The sequence below is a fragment of the Colletotrichum orchidophilum genome (genome assembly GCF_001831195.1).
Source record: "Colletotrichum orchidophilum strain IMI 309357 chromosome Unknown Scaffold_172.1, whole genome shotgun sequence".
Classification (NCBI taxonomy): Eukaryota; Fungi; Ascomycota; class Sordariomycetes; order Glomerellales; family Glomerellaceae; genus Colletotrichum; species Colletotrichum orchidophilum.
In genome coordinates, this window is record NW_019173128.1 from 53,847 (window position 1) to 72,872 (window position 19,026).

The following is a 19,026-nucleotide window of genomic DNA, read 5'->3' on the forward strand; positions in this document are numbered from 1 at the left end:
GAAGGTCGACACTCTCCGGGGTCTGCAGGCGCCTACTCTGCGTGAGGGTACAAGGTTGGATTCAGGCAGCCAATTACACCACCGCACGCGCGCGAACGATGTCCCCGGAAGGCGATGAGTAGCGAAGTTGCATTTTGTGAACGCCTCCTAGTTCTCGAGCGATGGGCACAGCGCAGGCGAAACGCTGTGCACGCACCGGACACGCTGCTCTCTCTGCTGATGATTTGATCGTTCGGATAACGGAAGCGCGCTTCAACGTCATGGCATCCACCAAGTGTCCGTTCTTCTCTGGTATCAATCAACGAGGTTCGTGAGCGTGACGATACAGGCACCTCGCACAAGGCTCACATCTCTAGATTCGTACGAACGCTGTAGCGGTGAGGTGGAAGAATACGCAGAGGACCACGTGAATGCGGAAGACATGTCCGAAAGCTTGATGAAGCTGCAGAGCGCCTTTCACGATGAAAACAACTGCATCATTTCTGCTAAATTCAGCGCGCCAGAGGTAGTGACGCAAATGAAGAGCGGTGGCGTTGGGTTACCGACGACGTTCGACGTCGACTCTGGTACTCTGGGCTCGCGACCTGCCGGCGAAAGGTTGAATCCCTCAAACCATGCGCCATCACCAAGCTGCGACTGCGAGCTTCTGTAGATGTCGCAAAATCAATTGCCAGACTTGCTTAGTTCAAACATCGAGACAAAGAGTCTGGATGTGAACGGCGCGACGGAGTCCGTCGACGATTTGGAAATCCCACACAAGACGCCGTCGCCCAGTCTTGGGTCCATGGCCACAGAGAGAGTAGTGGTACTCCTCATTCCAAACCCACGGCTGATGACGGTCATCGCCGTCCTCATCGTAATTGTTCGGGTGCTCCGCCAGATGTGTCAGTCTAGGAAGTGCCCCCACGTGTACCTGACATGAATTGATCTACAAGGCAATTTTGATCACTGGAGGGCACTGCTCTCAACTCTTAGACTAAATGAATGGTTTTCTCGGCACAAGGCACAAATACGGCCTGAGAATGTGAGGGTCTAAGACATCTAGCCGCTGCGCCCCTCGTTTCGCTCCATGCTCATTTCTACACTTTCGTCTTTCCGGGACCGCTCCACGCCAACAGGCCTTAGATCGGACATAGCCATACCGTTAATGATTTGCTCAGCTGTTATGATATAGGCAATTGGGCATTCGGGAACCCTGGCGACGACCATTCCACAGAACGAGGTTCCCCTAACCAGCCACAAGCCGTTTGTTCCGTGGGCTATCTGCGTCAGACTTTGGGGAGATGCTCGTGTTCTTATTCGAACTGACCTAAGGGTGTTTTCAATTCAATCTTGCGGATCCTTATGGTGGTGTTTGTGGGTAAAGTCCAATATATCTCTCTAGAAACCAGGGACGCTCTGAGAAGGGTTGACCCATCCATCACGATCGACAACGGCCCTGCCGTGAGCTCGTCATCCGCACAATATGAGTCAATGGTCTGTGACTGACCCGAAGTTCCGGGAATGGTAAACTTGTTCTCAAGTTGGGGCCATGATCGTGGTTTCATGAGAGTGTATTCGCACATGGCGGGGGCCGAAGTTTCCTGCCTGGTCCAGGCGTGGAGGAAGTTGGTAGCAACGATTTCGACGGGTTGCCAATCGATAGCGAGCGCAGTCACGCTAACTGTTGGGCAGGGCAAAGCCGAGATGTCGGTTGCGGAGTCGGAGTCGGAGTCGGAGTCGGAGTCGGCATTCTCGTCGGCGTAAGTGCAAACATCTTGATCGACTTGATCGCTATCACCGATCGATTTTAACCAATACGTCGGCTCAAAAGCATACTGTAAAACTTCGCGTCCGGTTGTCATCAACATGCCACAGAGATGGGATTTCTCCTTTCCGAGAATGGCGGTGGTCAACACTCCTCCGACCCGGGACAAGTCTTGCTTGATCACTTCGTCATTCTCCATGTAGGTAGAACAGCAGAACAAGCCGCACGCTGAGTTAGGTTCCGAGTCCGACGCGCGGCCAACGTGATAAAGCACTTTTCCGCCACGCAATTCGAAAGCAGGGGCATGTCGCAACTGTTCTAGAGGGATCAAACCACCGTTGTTCTCACGGTCTCGGGACAGGAGCTGCGTCATTTTGTCGTCGCCCGAATAGAACGGACCTCGTCGTTTAGATGCGCAATGTAGCGAGGGGGGCGACCAGGTTTTTTGTAGGCCGACGCCATTCAGCGAAGCTGCGCGGGTTTATGACTTTGAAAGTCAAGTGCTCATGGAAGCCGGCGCATGCATGTGTGTCATTACGCCCTGGACCTGCCGCCGACCCAGCCCTGCAATTAGCCCAACGCTTAGATGACCAAGCCACTAGCACCGGCCCCAGCCTGCTCCTCGTGTAACGTGGACACCGGTCAAACGTCTGCTTTTGTAAGCCCACGGTCTGATCAACTCTTGAACCACGTAAGATTTGAACACCACGGTACCACCCCTCGAACCTGAACGAAGGTCGGCCATTGATGAAGGTCTTGGATTCGATCTGTGAAACCCTCAACGTACCATGTCTGTGCGCTTCGTTTACGATGGATCCATCAGGCGCCTCTTGCGTGGCCCAAGATTTCCGTAGAGGCTTGCTTTGGAAGCATTTTCAACTCCAGCTGCCGGTAGAGGATGTCTTCGCATATCCAATCATGGCAATGATTGATAGTATGCACCGGCTGAAGGCAAGAGTAGATGATTTGCATCACAAGGACACGTTCTCTTGGTCTAGGTCATCACGACGTGCATCGCACCATGTCATGCCGGTGACTGCGGCACCTCCTTGGAGCCTAGTGTGATAACCCCCAGGTTTACTTCGTCTGCGCATGAATGCACGCATGATTTTTGCCCCTCTGAGTTGTCGCAACATGCATCTCACTATGTCTTGCTGGCGAAAATAGGTCGGGACCACGGCAGACCTTTTGCATTCAGGGAGATAACCCCAAGGCATGAAGGGAATAATGTAGGTCCTCAAAACGCAGCCAACACTTGTTAGATTCTTCCCCATGACCGTGTGATCCAATCATCTCACTAGCACAGGGGAGTGCTGCCCTGCACAGCGGGACATCTGAGCCGACCCGTCAGGACTCTAGGTGGATGAGGCTCCGCGGGCCATGGTCTTGCACAGCTACAAAATCGCCAGAGCGCGAAGCATTCGACTCGAGGCATATTCTCTCACAGATCTGACCCTCTTTCCGTCAATCACAATGCAGAGACTTTCGCACGAGCTCCTCCTCCTTGTTGCCAATCTCCTCAGCCCTGAGGATCTTTGGAATCTCAGTCTTGTGTGTAAGAAATTCGTTTTTCTCATGCACGATGAGTCCTGTGCAAAAACCATACTTGAGGTTAGAAGATGTGCTCCCCAAGTATCTCCACCTGACAGAATCTAACCTAAATCAAGGATCACGCCCCGTTTTCCACCGAGATGAGAGATGCGCGTCCATATGGAAATTACGCTCGTGCATTTCGCCGACGAGCCAAGGTCCGCGATGCCGTCACCATGGCCGAGCCATACTTAGCAGCCGTCGTTGCGCACGCGAATGAATACATCTACTGCAACGGCATGCTTTGCTACACGCAGATAGAAGCCCGAAAACTTTGCCTTCATAGTATTCACCAGTCGGCGCCGAAGAAGATCGAAATAAGCGTGGACAGACTGCTTGCTTCCATGCTCCAAACTCCTCCGGCACAGAAGTATAAGTTTCGACCTATACACTTCTCAGACAACATTCTGTCCTGCCTGTACATCCCGCGTGAGAACACAGGAAGTAAAAAACTTTTCGTCATCGATATTGAGAAACGGAGGAGTTTCCTTCCTAAAAGCCTCCATTCCTGCAAGAAGCCATTTGTCAGAAATAATCAGGAGTATTTGTACTATGGAGCTTATGACGACGACGATAAGTGGAAGCTTAAAGTTTTGAGTCTGAGCAAGGATTCCTGGCTACCTGGCCTTCTGGTCTTGGATGATCTCGCCGGCTTCGACGTTGGGATCACGCTGGCCTTCGAAATCGTGGACGATCACTTCTACGCTGTGTCAACCGTACCAAAAGATGAACCTGAAGGAACTGGTCACTTGTCTCGTTATCACGGCGTGCGCTATCCCCTTGGTATGCACAATCTCGAGAATAAGCAGCTGATGTCTGAATCCATGTTTCGTCGCGATCACCGAGACGGCCCGATGGATAACAGATGGACGACCCTCAGCCTCGAGAAAGACTCCAAAACAGGAGTTCTTGAGGTCGTGGAGTGTCGAAGAGAATATTCTTACAACGGCAACGGGAAATCGAGGGCTGCCTCGAGCTCGAGGACTGCGTATCGAACGGCGGTCGATTTCTACAACGACGAGCCTGCTGATGATTCGGTGTCTATAGGAGAAGGCATTGAGCAAGAGTCCGTCCAGGTGCCTGGCTTTCAAGATCAGACACCGCGCTCCCACGGAAGTCCATCGACCTTTCACCGAGGAGACGATAGCTTCACAGAGCCGCTCATTACCTTCAACAATTGCTTTGTGAGGTCCTACAACAGCCCCTGCGGAGCTTTCTTGGACTTGATCAACCCTGCGGCTGTAGGTGAGAAGCCTACGAGCCTACAACTGCGAAGCATGACTCGTTTGCAGGCGGCAACGCACAAGCAGCCAGACTCTCGAGAAACAAACCACATCGAAAACGTGATATCTTACTGGACACTTCAGATGAAAGCAGATGGAGAATCAAAAAAACTGGCTGACACCCTCATCCCACATGGTCAAGACTCCCAGTGGGAAATTTCCGGAGTAGCTGATGACCGATCTCTTATCTACATCTCAGGAAACACGAAGACCAAAAATTTACGCCCTCTGGTGCTCATCTCTTTTGACCCTTCCATCAAACTGCCTGGGGTTCTCAACTGGCTGGGGGCACCACTGCAGAACACCAAAGGAGTTGAGGTGAAACCTCATCCTGATGCGCCAGCAAACCAGGGCGGTTAGCCAATCCTGCCGGGGTCTCCGGCGATTGTATCGATCAACGACCTTCTCAAGCCTTCGCACCGGAGCTCACTTTGGCTTGTCCGGAAGCACTTATTTGGCTTCGAACCGTTGAAGCCATGTCTCCGAGCCGGCTATGTGTACCCTTGGGTACGATGTAGCGTACGAGACATGAGGTTCTGGAGAACGTTCCCGCTGGAGCAGTCTGGCATGTGGAGAGCTAGAACCGAATAGTAATACAGGGCATCTTGAGGAATGACGGGCTGTTGAAACTTGCGGAATTATCAATGGATCTTCTTGAAGCTGGCTCAAATGTTCTTTACACACCGTCGCATTGAATAACTGAAGCAGACATTGGCCAGCTGCGTCGAGATGCTACGACTCCGTCTGTAATATAAGATGAGGTCTTTGCCTGCTGAAAGTCTATAAAAGGTGTACACAATAAGATGAGGATATTCTTGCATCAAGTCAGGTACCACGATCTTGAGAAGTTGAGGTCAGAATCCGTCAGGCTGTACTTGTCTTATTGCCAGGAATCACGAAGCAAAACAGTGGTCTTCTTGTTACCAGAAGTCGTAAAGTGACTCCAAGTGTCATCTCCGGAGATGTTATTCAACGTCTCGAACTCGAATCATGATCAGATTCAAGCAAGCCATGTGACGTAGCGGATCATTTCTGTAGACATCTTCAAGCAGCCTGGCACCACGCAACTCATTAGAAGCTGTGGAACGTTCACCGCACCAACACATATAATAGAGAGTTGAAAAAGAGTGGCCAAGGCCACGCAGAAAGACGTTTTCTCGGTCCCTGGGACCCGTGGAATAGATACCTGTGACGATACGGAATACCTCGCGCAGAGTGATATGTATCCTTACTCGGCTCCATAAAGCTTTTTAAGTCGTCCACTACAGTCCATTTCTGCCTTTCATTCATAGCAATGGCAGACATATCGCGTGAACGTGATGTGACCATCTCCCACTTGGGCTCCTGATAGCCCGAAGCTTGGAATGTCGCCGCTTTGCCAGACTTTCGTTCGAAGTAAGCTGCTTGGATCGACCTCAAAAGTTCTCCGATGGCTGTCGAATCTCGACCTAGCCTTTCGATCGTAATCGTTTCTCTTCGCCCTCCCGGCGTTGCTCGCTTATCTTGCCGATTGATCCAGCATATTTTGCGCCGAAAGAAGAAATAGCTTCTACCGGGACTTGGAGTAAAGAGCAGTGGCTTGTCGGAAGAACCCTCGGTATCTCCCATTCGAGAGTGGTTTAGCTATGGCGTCTCGTCCAGACCCACTATTCGGTGTCTCTTCGAGAGCTCTTCGAACCTGCTCGCCTCTTACAGTGCCACCGGGTAATAGAAGTCATCATTGCTAATCAAACAGGAAACGGCGACCGCATTCCAGATGAATTCGGCCAGTATCGTGGCAAGATGTTTGAAGATGATAGCGACATAATTACTTAGTATCTGAAGAGAGAGCAATCCCAGGAATGTGCGGAAATCGTCCTTGAGCGCCATGATGAGAGTGTTGAGTTGTTTCACGCCAGCCACGGGCATGAGCATAAGAGGAGAAGCGTAGATTTTCTATAGTGCTTCGATATTGCACGAGTTTCCTACCCATGATTAAACACAGGAACTGGCATCATCTCACCCCATGCTAACGATCCTACGGCCTGACACTTAGTCGCTTTGCGTTTGCCGCGCCGAAAGTCAGGCTCGGCATACCAGAGTCAGCCCGAGATCCTGCTGCCGAGGGACTTCCGTGGCCTGCGAGTGGATCACGAGAGGTGATAATGCGAGGCAACATCCATAATCTCATGAATATGCTGTGATACGAACGATACCTTGGCCACTTCCATATCGAGCTTATGCGGATCGTTGCGCACAGGAAATTCTGGGCGTCTCGCGCGACGGGATGAGCTGGCCCGTTGCCTAACTGGTATTCGCAGTCTGTAATCAGGTCGCCTGGTTGCCTAACACAATTAAGCCCATTATGGCAGCTACGCCGAGATTTTCTAGAATGCAAGGCAACGGTCTGTCGCATCCTTACCTCATGGCCAGCATTCTCTTGCTGAGCCTTGACCGGGGCCCTTGACGTCTCCCACCTCTCGGATGTCGATCCTACAATACCCGCCTGACGCCCGCGGCTGCCTCGTTGCGCGGGTATGCACCAGTGCGAACCACCGTCCATCCCTTTTCGCCTCCCGTGCGTCGAGTCTACTCGACGAGGCTGTCACGCACTGCTGGTTGAAAAAGCACCACGAGCGTTATAGTCAGGTGAGTCACCTTTTTCTGTTCTCCCTCCCCTCTTAGTTTCATCCCTAAACGTCCACTCACCTATACTGCTACTCTTGCCATAACTCGGGAAATTGTTAGCTGGATTGTAGTCTTTATCTCCTCTGTCCCCCTCACCGTCGCAGACCGCTCTTAACCTTGCCGTACCACTAAGTTCCCTTGCTTATTCTTTCCCGTCTCGCAATGCACGGCTACAGCTCTTCAGAGGAGTCGGACGACCCTCGTCGGCCCATTATTACCGTGCCAGACAATACCGAAGACAAGAGGAAGAAGAAAAAGAAGAAGGCGCCTCCTCAGTTTTCCATCAACCATATCTGGAAGACGTTTCAGAACAAGAATTTCAACAAGGCCTTGGCTGTCCTGCCATTCGACCCCGTTCTACCACCAGCGAGCTCAGATAAGCCCAATGAACTGCTTAGCGCTGGATACGACCTAGCTGTCGAGGAGTGCCGCCGGAAAGTCAAGAAGATTATCCAAGAATGCCGCAGAGTTAACATGCGATACAGGGATCCCGGATGGGATTTGGTGGGCGGCTCTATTTCAATGCCTGATCATACAAAGCTTGGGAACTGATGCGTTTTTCAGGATTGGGATTTGAAATTGGAGAAGGGTCACTGTCTAAACAGTCTTAGCCACACTACATGGGAGGTTTCTAGAACGACTCTGTCCAACCCAAGCGCATATATTCCCAAGGCAGTAAAGCGTGTTCACGAAATATTTGAGAAGCCAACCTTCTTGGAGAACGTCAATGGCGGAGATGTGAAACAGGGAACACTCGGAGACTGCTGGCTTATGGCCACGCTGACGGCCCTAGCTAATGTCGCGGGCGGTATTCAGCGCATCTGCGTCAAGTGCGACACCGCATCGGAATCTACGGTTTCGTCTTCTACCGCGATGGCGAGTGGATTCACTCCATCATCGACGACAAGTTGTACCTCAAGTCCCCTTGTTGGGATTCGCCTAGTATGCAGCGATCTCCTCCAGCAGATCGACCAAGAAGATGTCGAGCGCGTCTACCGCAAGACCTATCAGACCGGATCCAAGGCTCTGTTCTTTGCGCAATATAGGGACCAGAACGAGAATTGGGTACCGTTGATTGAGAAGGCTTACGCCAAGGCTCACGGTGACTTCGCCTCGCTCGCTGGCGGTTGGATTGGCGAGGGACTGGAAGATCTCTCAGGTGGTGTCACCACTGAGTTGCTTACCTCGGATATCCTCGATCTTGAGGGTTTCTGGGAAAACCAGCTTTCCAAAGTTAACGAGGAGTTCTTATTCGGTTGCTCTACCGGCCTTCTTGATGGAGGCTATGGTGAGAGAAGCGGCATCTCCGAAGGCCACGCATACGTTATCATGGAGGCAAGGACGCTCAGATCCGGAGAGCGTCTGATCAAGCTCCGCAACCCTTGGGGCAAGATTCGTAAGGGCGTCTGGGAGGGCGCTTGGTCTGATGGTTCCAAAGAATGGACCATGGAAGTCCAGGAGGAGCTTGGTCACCACTTTGGCAACGACTCTGTCTTCTGGATCAACTATGACGACTTCCTGCGCAAATTCCAACATATCGACAGAACCAGACTCTTCCGCGACCCCGCTTGGAGATGCGCCCAACGCTGGATCGGGGTCGAGGTGCCGTGGAAGGCGCAGTTCAACGAGAAGTTCCAGCTCAAATTGTCCAAGGACGGGCCGCTAGTCCTGGTTCTGACTCAGCTTGACACACGATACTTCAAGGGACTTCAGGGCCAGTACGCTTTTCGCATCCACTTCCGTATTCACGAGCGAGACTGCCCTGGTGCCGAGGACTATGTCGTACGCTCTCACGGCAACTATCTCATGGATCGGTCCGTTTCTATCGAGTTGCCAGACATGCCTACCGGAGAGTACAGCATCTTCACGAGCGTCACTGGTGAGAGAGACACCGACATTTCCTCTGTTGAAGATGTGGTCAAGCGCGAGTGCAAGAAGCGCGTCGAGAACGAGAAGCTGGCACAAATTGGTGCTGCATACGACTTAGCGCATAGCAAAGGCACTGCACATCTCCAAAAGGTCGCCAGGCTGCGAAAGATCAAGGAGCAGCAAAAAGCCTCTGAGTCTCGCCAAAAGGAGCGTCGCAAGCGTTGGGAGCGACGACGCAACAACCGCGAAGTCACCAAGCAGCAGACCAAGAAGAATAACGATAAGCGCGATCGCAAGCTTGCCAAGAAGGCGGAAATAGCCAAGGCCACGGATGAGTCGAATGGTAGCGAGCCTAATCTCGACAGCTCTTCTACTAGGAACGGCGAGGAGACCAAAACGGCGTCTAATGACAAGTCTGAGGGTGAAGCTGATGGCGACGAGTCGAAAGTGGAGCCCAAGGAGCAGTCCAAGGGGGAACGTAAGGAGAGATCTAAGGATGACTCGGAGGATGACTCTAAGGGCGAAAGCAAGAGGGTCGCCGAGGATGACAAGGCCGCAGCCAGACCCGTCCCTGTTTCAACACCGAAGATTGACGACTCCGACGGCAATTCATCCGACTCGCCCATTGAAGACTGGGAAAAGTTGTACAGTGACGATGACATGGTGAGAAAGCCGCGCCTCACTCCTCCAGGACCACCAAAAAGACATGATGAGCGCTACGAATCTGAGGAAGACGGTCTTCCCGATCCTTGGAATGCTATTTGCATTATGGGAGTTCGCGTCTACTCTATGGACGAGGATCTTGAGGTCCACATCGTCATGGAAGGCGGCGAGCTTGTCGAGGGCGGTATGGGCAAGAAAGGAGAGGCGGATCTCGAAAACGCCCAGGTAAATGCGGACGGAGAGCGGGAACAACGCGAAGACCTCGAATCAGATGAACCGCATAAGTCTGGCATGAACAGCTACAGACTGCGACATGATTCAGTCTGAGACCTCGACTCCATGCCGTGTGACTACGACACAAACGATCTTATGAGAATCCGAAAAGAGTCGGCCAGAAGAGGAGCGGGATAGTAGACAAATTGCATAGAAAAGATGTTTCAAATGGCTGTGTCAAAGGGATTGAACATCAAAAACCGAAAACCGCTCTTGGCCGGAACGGCCTCTGTAGACACACACACCCGTGTCACTTTCTAGATTTTTATTGATAGTGAGCATGTGTCTGCTGTCTCAATTACCATGAGGTCTCTATAACAAAGGCCAAAATTTCCTCAAGCCACAATGTCGACGCATGCTTCACCATCAGCTTCAAGTCCCGACCAGCCCCCACCGTACTACGTTTACTTTGACTATAACGGCGATACCAAACACACCAGCCACCGGCTGGCAGCCCCAAAAACACTGCAAGATGAAAGGACAACCAGTCAACCAAAGCAACAGCGACAACGGCTCAACTATGACTCAATGGCCAGTGAGACAAATCCAAGGACACGGCGAGTTTGATAGCGTACTCTATTACAACGTGGCTGTGGAACCAACCTGGGAATCTGAAGACCGACTTCAGCACATGTTGCCAGCTCTAGTTGCTTGGGACAGACGTTATGGCTGTTCTGATTCCAGAAAACCACCTTTGCGTCGATATGATCCTACCTTGAAGCATTGGTCGGGGAAAGTCACCGGGCGACGCCAGGCCGACGGCCTGGCGTACTACAAGATTGAGTGGCAAGTGACTAGGGAGCCGGCGGCCAATTTAAAGAATGCCACGAGCCTCGCGAAGGAGTATTGGGATAAACTGTATAGTCTATAGCCTGGCAACAGAGGGGAACGTGGAGATGACAGAGAGCAGATATGACCATGGGGATTGATTGCTGTCGCGAGACCATGCAAAGCGACACAAGAATATTGCACTTAAAATTGTTCTGAAATGATGGGGATATCCTGGATCAAATTTGCCTACATTATGAGACGTAAATGACAGAAGCGAATAGCGAACCCAATCCGCTTCTTTCGCAAATCGCCAGGTCCAAGGTGTAACACAAAATTGCAAAATAGTGCCGACAAACGTTGTATTTCATTTTCCGTCCATCACATACAGCAGACTCGCTTCGAAACAACATCAGCCTCTTCCATACACCTCTTCATAGAATTGGGGCTCTCGGTCAGCATCACCTCCTCTGCTTCAGCACGCTGTTCAGTTGCGTCCTCTACCGCCGTCATCGCCAACGCCATCAGCGGACCAAAAGCGTCACCTTCTAGGTCCACATCCTCGTCATCGGGTGATAGACCGTACGTCTTCTCCAAGGCATTCTCGAACGTGCCGCCCGTAAAGCTTGAGTGCAGATCTACGACAGGATCGGGAATCTTCCGTCTGGAGCCCTGGAGCGACATTGAAAACGCTGCTGGCGACGCGGTATTGCATGACAGTTCCATAGGCGACATTTCGAACTCCAGGCGGCTGATGCGCTCGGCCTGCGCGTTGATGGTATGACGCTGCGTTTCGATGTGAGCCTTGAATTGTCGGCAGTCTTCGTGAAGTTGCTGAAGCTGCGCATCCCTGGAGGCGCCATAGTCGCGCCAACGCGAGTTGCATGCTGTCATCTCGTGGATGATGATCGCGACGAGCCGTGCGGTGAGGTTGTCGGGTCTGCCGTTTGTTGCAAGCTGAGGTACTTCCATGTTGATCTTCGCTGTTTTCGGCACTGCCACGCTCATCAAGCATCTGGTCTGTATGTACGGCGTTCTTCCAAGGAAAGCAATGTCATTGGAACGACTAAATAGTTTCTGCAACCATCCAAACTGACCGTTCTGCAATGGTCCCAAGCGGGCACAAAGCTGCTGATGAGAGGTTGCCACCATGCGCAGCCATAACCAGCTCTAGATTTTAAGAGTTGGTCACAGTACGTGAGAGTAAACTGACGACTCCTGGCCTGATAGAAGAAAAAGAAGAAGAAAAAGCTAATAGTGCGTATTGGCAGAACAGTCTTTTTACGTACTGTACTTTTCCTCATTGTCTGGAGCACCGTGGCTCAGATATATAGCACGTACATCTGTACGGTACCTTATAAGTTCAAGCCACGATTAAATGAAGATGGTTTTTGCATATGAGTAAGGGGACCGATGTGGTAATTGAGCATAGAGAAGCAGGCCAGTGGCTTCCCGCCGGTCACGATCTAGCGTGGTTATCACCAGCCAGTCATGTAAATGGCGCTCCGCCAAGCACCCGACTTATCGAGGCTCGATCGAACCTCGCCTCTGAGGTGCCATTTCCATAACCACGGGGACCATTCCGTCGTAAGTCGTTCTTTCAGACGTGATGTCTCAGACTGCGGTAGGTTGATTCGTCCAGCTTGCGCCTGTGGGGTGCTCAGTGCCTAGGATCATGCATTCTTCACGACTACCGTGATAGTCCGTAGCTCCTCGCATTCAAAGCATAGAGCGCAACCAATACACTTCCAACAGACCTCTTTGAAACGTCACGCGGATCTTCTTGGTGATTGGCCCATTTATACATCACAACCGTTCGGGTGCCACCATAGTCTGGCTGAGCTGTGTGGCCGTCGCAAGAGTCTCCCAGAACTTGCAAAGCATAAAACCACAGCCGTTTCTCAGACTGCTGGTTTTGAATCTTTTTGATTATTGCTCTTTCTCGAACCATTCTAGTATTTATTGGCCCTTTGCCGACGCACCTCTTTCGCCATATCCATACTACCCCACGCCCACAAAGGTTGCATGCTCAATGACGGGTCTCCGCTGGAAGAGCTCAAGTACTGCCACCTGGGTCGACAAAACCAAGGCCATCGTAGAAGGGATCGCCTCCCGGCTGAAGTCGTTATGTACGTTAAGGCCATCGCCCCGGTTTCCAGAAAGATTCTGATCTTTACCGCAGTTACCCCCTTCAAGAAAATCACAGGTGATTTGGCATATGACAATGGTAGCACTGCCGAATGGGTTCCTACTATCGTACCTTGTCGTCGGCTCGAACCCGACGGAGGTCAGGATGTCCCTCGGGACGAATCTCCCTGGTGGATACTGCGAGAACCGGCGCCTCCGGGGCTTACCACTCGAGGCATGAGTAGCAGTTCTCCCCAATGTGGTGCAACTTCTGCATAGTCTTTGGCTATGCAGCAGTTTCTTTTTCGCATGCAGTTCAAGACGCGACTGCTAGTGAACACAAACGGGGGGGCGTGGTATCTCGCGTGATGTGAGGTCTAGGCGCGTGCCATTCAACGGGAAACCATCCGATACCCCTTGACCATTGGGTGTCGTTACCGTTTCTCTCAAACGCATACTAGCAGGCGAAAACAAGATATGAGTGAGGGCGTCGAGGGAATGTGTGCAAAACCTTGATATTCGCTCTACATATTGCTTTCTTACACTGACAGCACCCAGGGCCAAGTCAGTACAAACAGAGAGAGCCGTCAAAGGGATGTTGAACAGTCAGTTGAGATGTGCGTGCTGGACCTTCAAACCAAAGTGTACAAGTAAGTTATAGTCGTGATGGAGTAGAACAGAAACCTACTGACCGAACCTATTCTCGTTCTCAAGACACAATGGAGTTTGCTCAGTCATTTAGAGAACGGTCACATATAGATATTCTTTCGGGCTCTGACAACGCAGGTTGGTAAAGCAGGCAATTGTTCCTATGTCATATCTCGTCAACTTACGCAATAGCGTATATTTTAAACTCAATATCTATGTTTGCCAAAATTGGATAGCGAACTAAGTAGGAGTTTCTTTCTGGTTGCACGTGACCTAGCCGTCGTGCAAGTACCGGTAGGCAAGCAGAAATGGGTGATGATCTGAGCTTTGCAAGCCTCTCAGTGCGACCTTCTTCGTTGATTAGTTGCAATGACAATCTTGCCTCCTGGGTGACTTTCCCGCATGCATGCTTTCCCGTGACATCACCTTCGGGAACTTGGGTCGCAACACTTCGTCTTCTTCGAGCCACCACCCACTCGTCTCGACATCATGTTCTTCTGCATAGGAGTATTACAAGAAGACAAAAACTAACGTCGAAGCCGTATCTTTCTCACTTCCCATTATTTTCGATGAGCGCCCCTATCCCGAACCCCGACGACACTCCCACCAGTTTTGTCAGCAACTGGCTCAGCCCCCCGTCACGCAGAAGGCGTCATCTGCTGAGAGTCAGCCTGAAGACTGCATGGGGATTGAGGGACAGCTCCAACCCAAGCCGTGTCGCTGATTGGCTCAAGATCAAGCGCAATGCTAGCTTAGTCATTTCCTAAGGCGGCTGTGTTGGGGAGTAAATGTGATTGAAGTGGGTCCTGATCACGTGAGTATAATTGATCCCCCAAAGCCTTTACAGGACCTCCGTCAACCTGCCAAATTAAAAACCTGTCTCGTGTCACCCCATCAATCCTTCACGTCGACAAACCCTCCTCATCGATAGCATTGATTCACGACTGCAGAACCCCATTACGGTGTACGAATTTCGATGCATCACGGAAAAGTCGAAGCCTCTGCCAATCGGGCTAGTGTGAACCGCGTCAAGAAGGCCAAACCCACTCAAACTCCGGCAGCTAGATACAACAGAAAAGTTTTGCGCTCACTCGAGAATGCCATCAGTGAGGATCCAGAGGCAGATCTCGCCGGTCTCCTTACATCGAAGTACATAGACTCCCTGCAGTCTTTCAAATGTGAGATACAAAGCCTCCAAACAAGGTGATTACGGCTAATCTAGTTGGTGCATCAGCAGTATCGCAGACCTCACCGACAGAAACTCCAAGGTCGAAAATACCATTTCCCGATACCGATATCCGTTCGAGACTTGATGCTTCCAAACCATCTACTATTTTCTGCGAGCTATCCGCAGAATTGGACGGCCTGCTTCGACCCTGCCAACAGCTCTCGGCAAGTATTGTAGCCTTGCTTGCCAAAAGTGAGGTGCTTTACGAAAGTGCATGGGCTGCATCTGTTATGGTGTTCCGGCTCAACGAGAATATTGTCGTCAAGGTGACGAGTGATGAGGGTTTTGCGCTAACCGAACATCGGTCACTGACTTACCTGACAAAACATCTACCCACATTTCCAAGTCCAAAACCCCACGGTTTGGTAGTTTTCGACAACTATTACTTCCTCTTCACGAGCTTCATTCCGGGCATCAGCTTGGAGAAAGTTTGGCCTCAACTGCGCGACGTTGAGAAGCACGCTATCAAGAGTCAACTCGAGACGCTGTTGTCATCATTAAGGTCACTCCCTCGTTCTGAAAGCTCACCACTAGGCGACGTCCAAGAGGGTGGCTGTCAAGACGCCAGACGAGGCGTTCGTCTCAGCTCCAAACCAATCATGAACGTTCAACAGTTTGAAGACTTCATCTTCGCAGGATCTCAGACAGCGTCGCCCCTCTACACGGACCTCTTGCGCAGCCTGATGCCCAGTGGTTCTGCGGCGTGCGTTTTCTCACACGGAGACATCCGCCCCGCGAATATCATCGTGCGTCGATGCGGCGATGGAAGCTTTAGCGTCGCTGGTATAATTGACTGGGAGTCGAGTGGGTTTTATCCCGAATACTGGGACTGTGTAAAGGCAGCAAACAACCTTACACCAAGGGAGCAATCCGACTGGTACGAGTACCTGCCGAGATCCATATCTCCCCGACAGTATACAATCCAATGGCTGGTGGATAGAGTATGGGATCGGAGTTTGGTGAACAGCTAGAATACAATGGTAATGTGACTGACCTTGGAACCGTACCACTGAACCAAATACAAAAGAGGAATCCTTTCAATGCAGTTAAGCATGAGTGAGTACATATAGTTCTGCCAAAATATTGCCCACCCTTACTGAAGCTTACAGTTTTTGAATGAATTTGCAGTTTGTTCTGGACATCGACGCAGGTGTCACCGCTACTCCTCGAAACTCGAATCGAGAATGAATTCCTCCGACAAGGGCTCTCCCTGATGCTCTTGTCCCTCGTCGTCTTCAAATTCCTCATCATCACTATCCTCACCACCCTCACCAAAGTCTTGACCGTAGTACTGTAGCATTTCCTCTTTGCCCGCAACCCAGGTACTTTCGTCAATCGCTCCGCACGTCACCGCAGTATCCCAGATATCAATTACATAGTCTTGGCAATTCCAGGATAAGGCTTCTCCAGGTACTGGGATCCCGTCAATATGCGAGATGAGTATCTCCAGCCATCCTGAATGTATGGAACCGAGGTTCAAGATGGGTGTAAGGCATCTTCGAGAGTTCGCCGGGTTCGTCTGGAGGCGCTGGGCCCTGAAAGGACCATCTTGTTCATCCTGAACAACCTCAAAGACGTTCCACTGGTGCGTGCTTTGGTCGTGAGTAGCAAAGGCCCAATGGTAATAGTTGCCGAAATGCGGCGTGTATATAGCGCAGTGAAGGCTGGCGATATATGTGGTGCCGTCGTCCTTCGAGTCTCCATCCCGACGCTTTCTCGTTTTGTCGTGGTCCTTCGAGTCTTTACCGCGATGCTTAGTCGTTCTGCCCGAGGCTTCGGTCTTGCTCGAGCTCTTGCCCGAGTTCCGGTCTCTCGTGGCGGATGCTTTGGACCTGCGAGATGACATCGGCTGGCTTACAATCTTTGAAGACCGCGATGAATGGAGCTGAGTCTGTATCTGGGAGTTTAAGCGTGCGTTAGCCTAGAACATGCAAGCAGATCGGGCAAGCAAAGAAGATCGAGACTCAAACACCTGTAAGTCGCATAGTACCACTTCTTTGGCAATTCGGGATCAGCTATCACCCTATCTCCGACCTATCGCCCACCAACCGGAGTTTAGTGATGAGATCCCTGGCACCTACCGTCACATCGAACGTACGGAGACTGTCTCTCCTACTTCGGGCACAAGGCGCATGCAATAGGCGCCGATGTGGGGATAAATCGCGTGATTAATCGGACCCCGGTCATCTGTCACTGTTCGCCTCTCACGACACCAAATCGGATCAAAGGATGAAGCCACCCAATTCGCGACAGTCTTACAAGTACACTCTTCCATGAGGGAAACCCAGTTTCTTCCCTCAAACCCAGTTTCTTTCCTCTTCCCGACACTCAGTCATCCAGTCGGTCACCTTATCCTTCACGCAGTACTGTACTTCGCCCCAAATATCCGGCAGTTGATTCCGAGCTTCTCACACTCCTCGTCCAATTCGCCGGTGTGAATGACCAGTTGCTCCGCGGTCTCCTCGATCTGCTCTTGTTGATCCTTCAAATCGTGACACATATCCTCGACCTCACGATACCGCTCCGCGAGCTCTGTATTCCGCCTCCATAGGGTTCTAACCTCCTCTCTCAGTTGCATCGTCTGTTCTTCTCATTGGCCAAGCCGAAGGACCAAGTCGCGAGGCACCATATGGATGTCCGCATCGTCAAATAATCCTGGCTTTCTCTCGAGTCGTCGAGGTTGTTGAAGCTGTTGAGGAAATCGGGCCAATTGCACACTGCGAAAACACTCTTTCGAAGCCTGGGTGCGGGTTTGTGTCGTCCCCACGACGTCGCTTGCGTTGGGAAGAATGAGACACATCGCTCGCCCATCCGGTGTCGCTGTACTCCGGCGGCGCACAGTTATCAGCGGTTCGTCCCATGAAATTAGCTAGATTGTCCGAGACCGTCGGTGGTTTCTGTCCCTCAGACGCTTTCATCGTACTGCGGTTGAGCCCTGACAACGCGGGACTGTGTCGAAGTCGATCGTCGTGGCAGGTGAGTCGATCCTCGCTGGCGTAGTTGATCTGTTGCGTTCCCGGTCCAACCGAGGGATACCGCCTCCATCGCCAAGGGGGAACGCCACGCCACCGGTGCCATTGTGCAGCCTCTGCAGGTCCACCTCGCATCGGTATGACTGAAGCCGGTGCTCGTCTTTCGCCAGCTCCCGAACATACTGCACAGCCTGGGCGCAACCCTGGAGCAGCAGCTTCTTGACTATGTTGCGCGGGAAGCATTGGGAGAACGACGAAGCGGCTGCAAGCGAGGCGACGAAGTCCAAAGAATGCCGGACCGGGCTGTCGTGAGCCCCATGACCGTTGGAGCCCTTCGGCACAACGGATTGCGCGCAGATGCCACTGCGCAGTTCAATGAAGGCGAGTCATGGCCCCCTTGAACCCAGTCGCTGACGCACATGTCCAGGGGTGGGGTTTCGTCATTCGATCCGCAACGATAGGGCGCAGGGAATCGATATGCTCGGGTGTGATTTGCGAATGATCAGTAGTTGTCGGCATCACCGTTGGTGCTTTGACGCTGAGACGGGGAAAGGTCGACCCTGGCAGAACACGACCTGGATGCCGGATCGATGAATTCGGATTGTCGTCCGTCTTGGTAGTCGCGCACCGCATAGGCGTCGACCACTATCGGTGATTATTTGTCCACGCTGGACATGTTGTAGTCGACGACAGCGCGTGCGTGCGAGACGGGGTGGGAAGAGACGGAAGCCGAGGTGTTGGAATCGATGAGGTTGGAGGGTTAGCGTGGATGGAGGGCGATACCGAGGCACTCTATATAGGAGAGAAAGACCGGCAGTCATGGGGCTGATGGGTGGAGATGGAAGCGATTGGCAATTTGTTGCACGATTCCGCCCACTGCGACCGGGACACTATGTCCGGGATGTGTATGATTGGTTCAAGCTTGCCAGATCCGAGCATCGAGCCCCGCAGTGGATGTTGCGCAAGCCCCAAACGGCAGTAGGCGGCAGGTGACTCTGGGAGGAGAAAACCAATCGGCAATAGAAACCTGATACAACTCCCGTTCAGAGGCGACAGGGGCATTCGCCCGGGAAGCGCCATTTCGGCGCCTGCTGCCTGCTGATTCCTGAGTACGAAGTACATACACAGCAAGTCAGTGGAGGCTTTTCGAACAGCATCTGCCTAGTCAAACCCGCGGCTTCATGAGACAGT

The 19,026-nt window shown here is 51.9% G+C and overlaps 8 protein-coding genes across 8 annotated transcripts; 5 read left to right on the top strand and 3 right to left on the bottom strand.

The window, feature by feature from the left end:
* Window positions 1–260: 260 nt before the first annotated feature.
* CORC01_12967 (uncharacterized protein) lies at window positions 261–652 on the top strand (the record flags this gene model as incomplete). Its single annotated transcript, XM_022624585.1, has 2 exons — window positions 261–306; window positions 357–652. 2 exons carry the CDS (start codon window positions 261–263, stop codon window positions 650–652), a joined length of 342 nt encoding a protein of 113 aa, XP_022468912.1.
* Window positions 653–1,041: 389 nt separating this feature from the next.
* Window positions 1,042–2,120, bottom strand: CORC01_12968 (uncharacterized protein; the record flags this gene model as incomplete). The annotated part of the gene is made up of 2 exons (XM_022624586.1): window positions 1,042–1,259; window positions 1,310–2,120. 2 exons carry the CDS (start codon window positions 2,118–2,120, stop codon window positions 1,042–1,044), a joined length of 1,029 nt encoding a protein of 342 aa, XP_022468913.1.
* A 1,100-nt stretch (window positions 2,121–3,220) lies between these two features.
* Window positions 3,221–4,980, top strand: CORC01_12969 (uncharacterized protein; the record flags this gene model as incomplete). The annotated part of the gene is made up of 2 exons (XM_022624587.1): window positions 3,221–3,358; window positions 3,415–4,980. The coding sequence occupies 2 exons, from the start codon at window positions 3,221–3,223 to the stop codon at window positions 4,978–4,980; spliced, it is 1,704 nt and encodes a 567-aa protein (XP_022468914.1).
* A 2,469-nt stretch (window positions 4,981–7,449) lies between these two features.
* On the top strand, window positions 7,450–10,146 carry CORC01_12970 (calpain family cysteine protease; the record flags this gene model as incomplete). The annotated part of the gene is made up of 2 exons (XM_022624588.1): window positions 7,450–7,791; window positions 7,852–10,146. 2 exons carry the CDS (start codon window positions 7,450–7,452, stop codon window positions 10,144–10,146), a joined length of 2,637 nt encoding a protein of 878 aa, XP_022468915.1.
* Window positions 10,147–10,612: 466 nt separating this feature from the next.
* CORC01_12971 (uncharacterized protein) lies at window positions 10,613–10,963 on the top strand (the record flags this gene model as incomplete). Its single annotated transcript, XM_022624589.1, has 1 exon — window positions 10,613–10,963. One exon carries the CDS (start codon window positions 10,613–10,615, stop codon window positions 10,961–10,963), a length of 351 nt encoding a protein of 116 aa, XP_022468916.1.
* Window positions 10,964–11,241: 278 nt separating this feature from the next.
* CORC01_12972 (uncharacterized protein) lies at window positions 11,242–11,832 on the bottom strand (the record flags this gene model as incomplete). The annotated part of the gene is made up of 1 exon (XM_022624590.1): window positions 11,242–11,832. The coding sequence occupies one exon, from the start codon at window positions 11,830–11,832 to the stop codon at window positions 11,242–11,244; it is 591 nt and encodes a 196-aa protein (XP_022468917.1).
* Window positions 11,833–14,611: 2,779 nt separating this feature from the next.
* CORC01_12973 (uncharacterized protein) lies at window positions 14,612–15,834 on the top strand (the record flags this gene model as incomplete). Its single annotated transcript, XM_022624591.1, has 3 exons — window positions 14,612–14,813; window positions 14,858–15,145; window positions 15,233–15,834. 3 exons carry the CDS (start codon window positions 14,612–14,614, stop codon window positions 15,832–15,834), a joined length of 1,092 nt encoding a protein of 363 aa, XP_022468918.1.
* A 188-nt stretch (window positions 15,835–16,022) lies between these two features.
* CORC01_12974 (uncharacterized protein) lies at window positions 16,023–18,468 on the bottom strand (the record flags this gene model as incomplete). The annotated part of the gene is made up of 5 exons (XM_022624592.1): window positions 16,023–16,760; window positions 16,962–16,975; window positions 17,231–17,444; window positions 17,787–18,198; window positions 18,464–18,468. The coding sequence occupies 5 exons, from the start codon at window positions 18,466–18,468 to the stop codon at window positions 16,023–16,025; spliced, it is 1,383 nt and encodes a 460-aa protein (XP_022468919.1).
* Window positions 18,469–19,026: the final 558 nt, after the last annotated feature.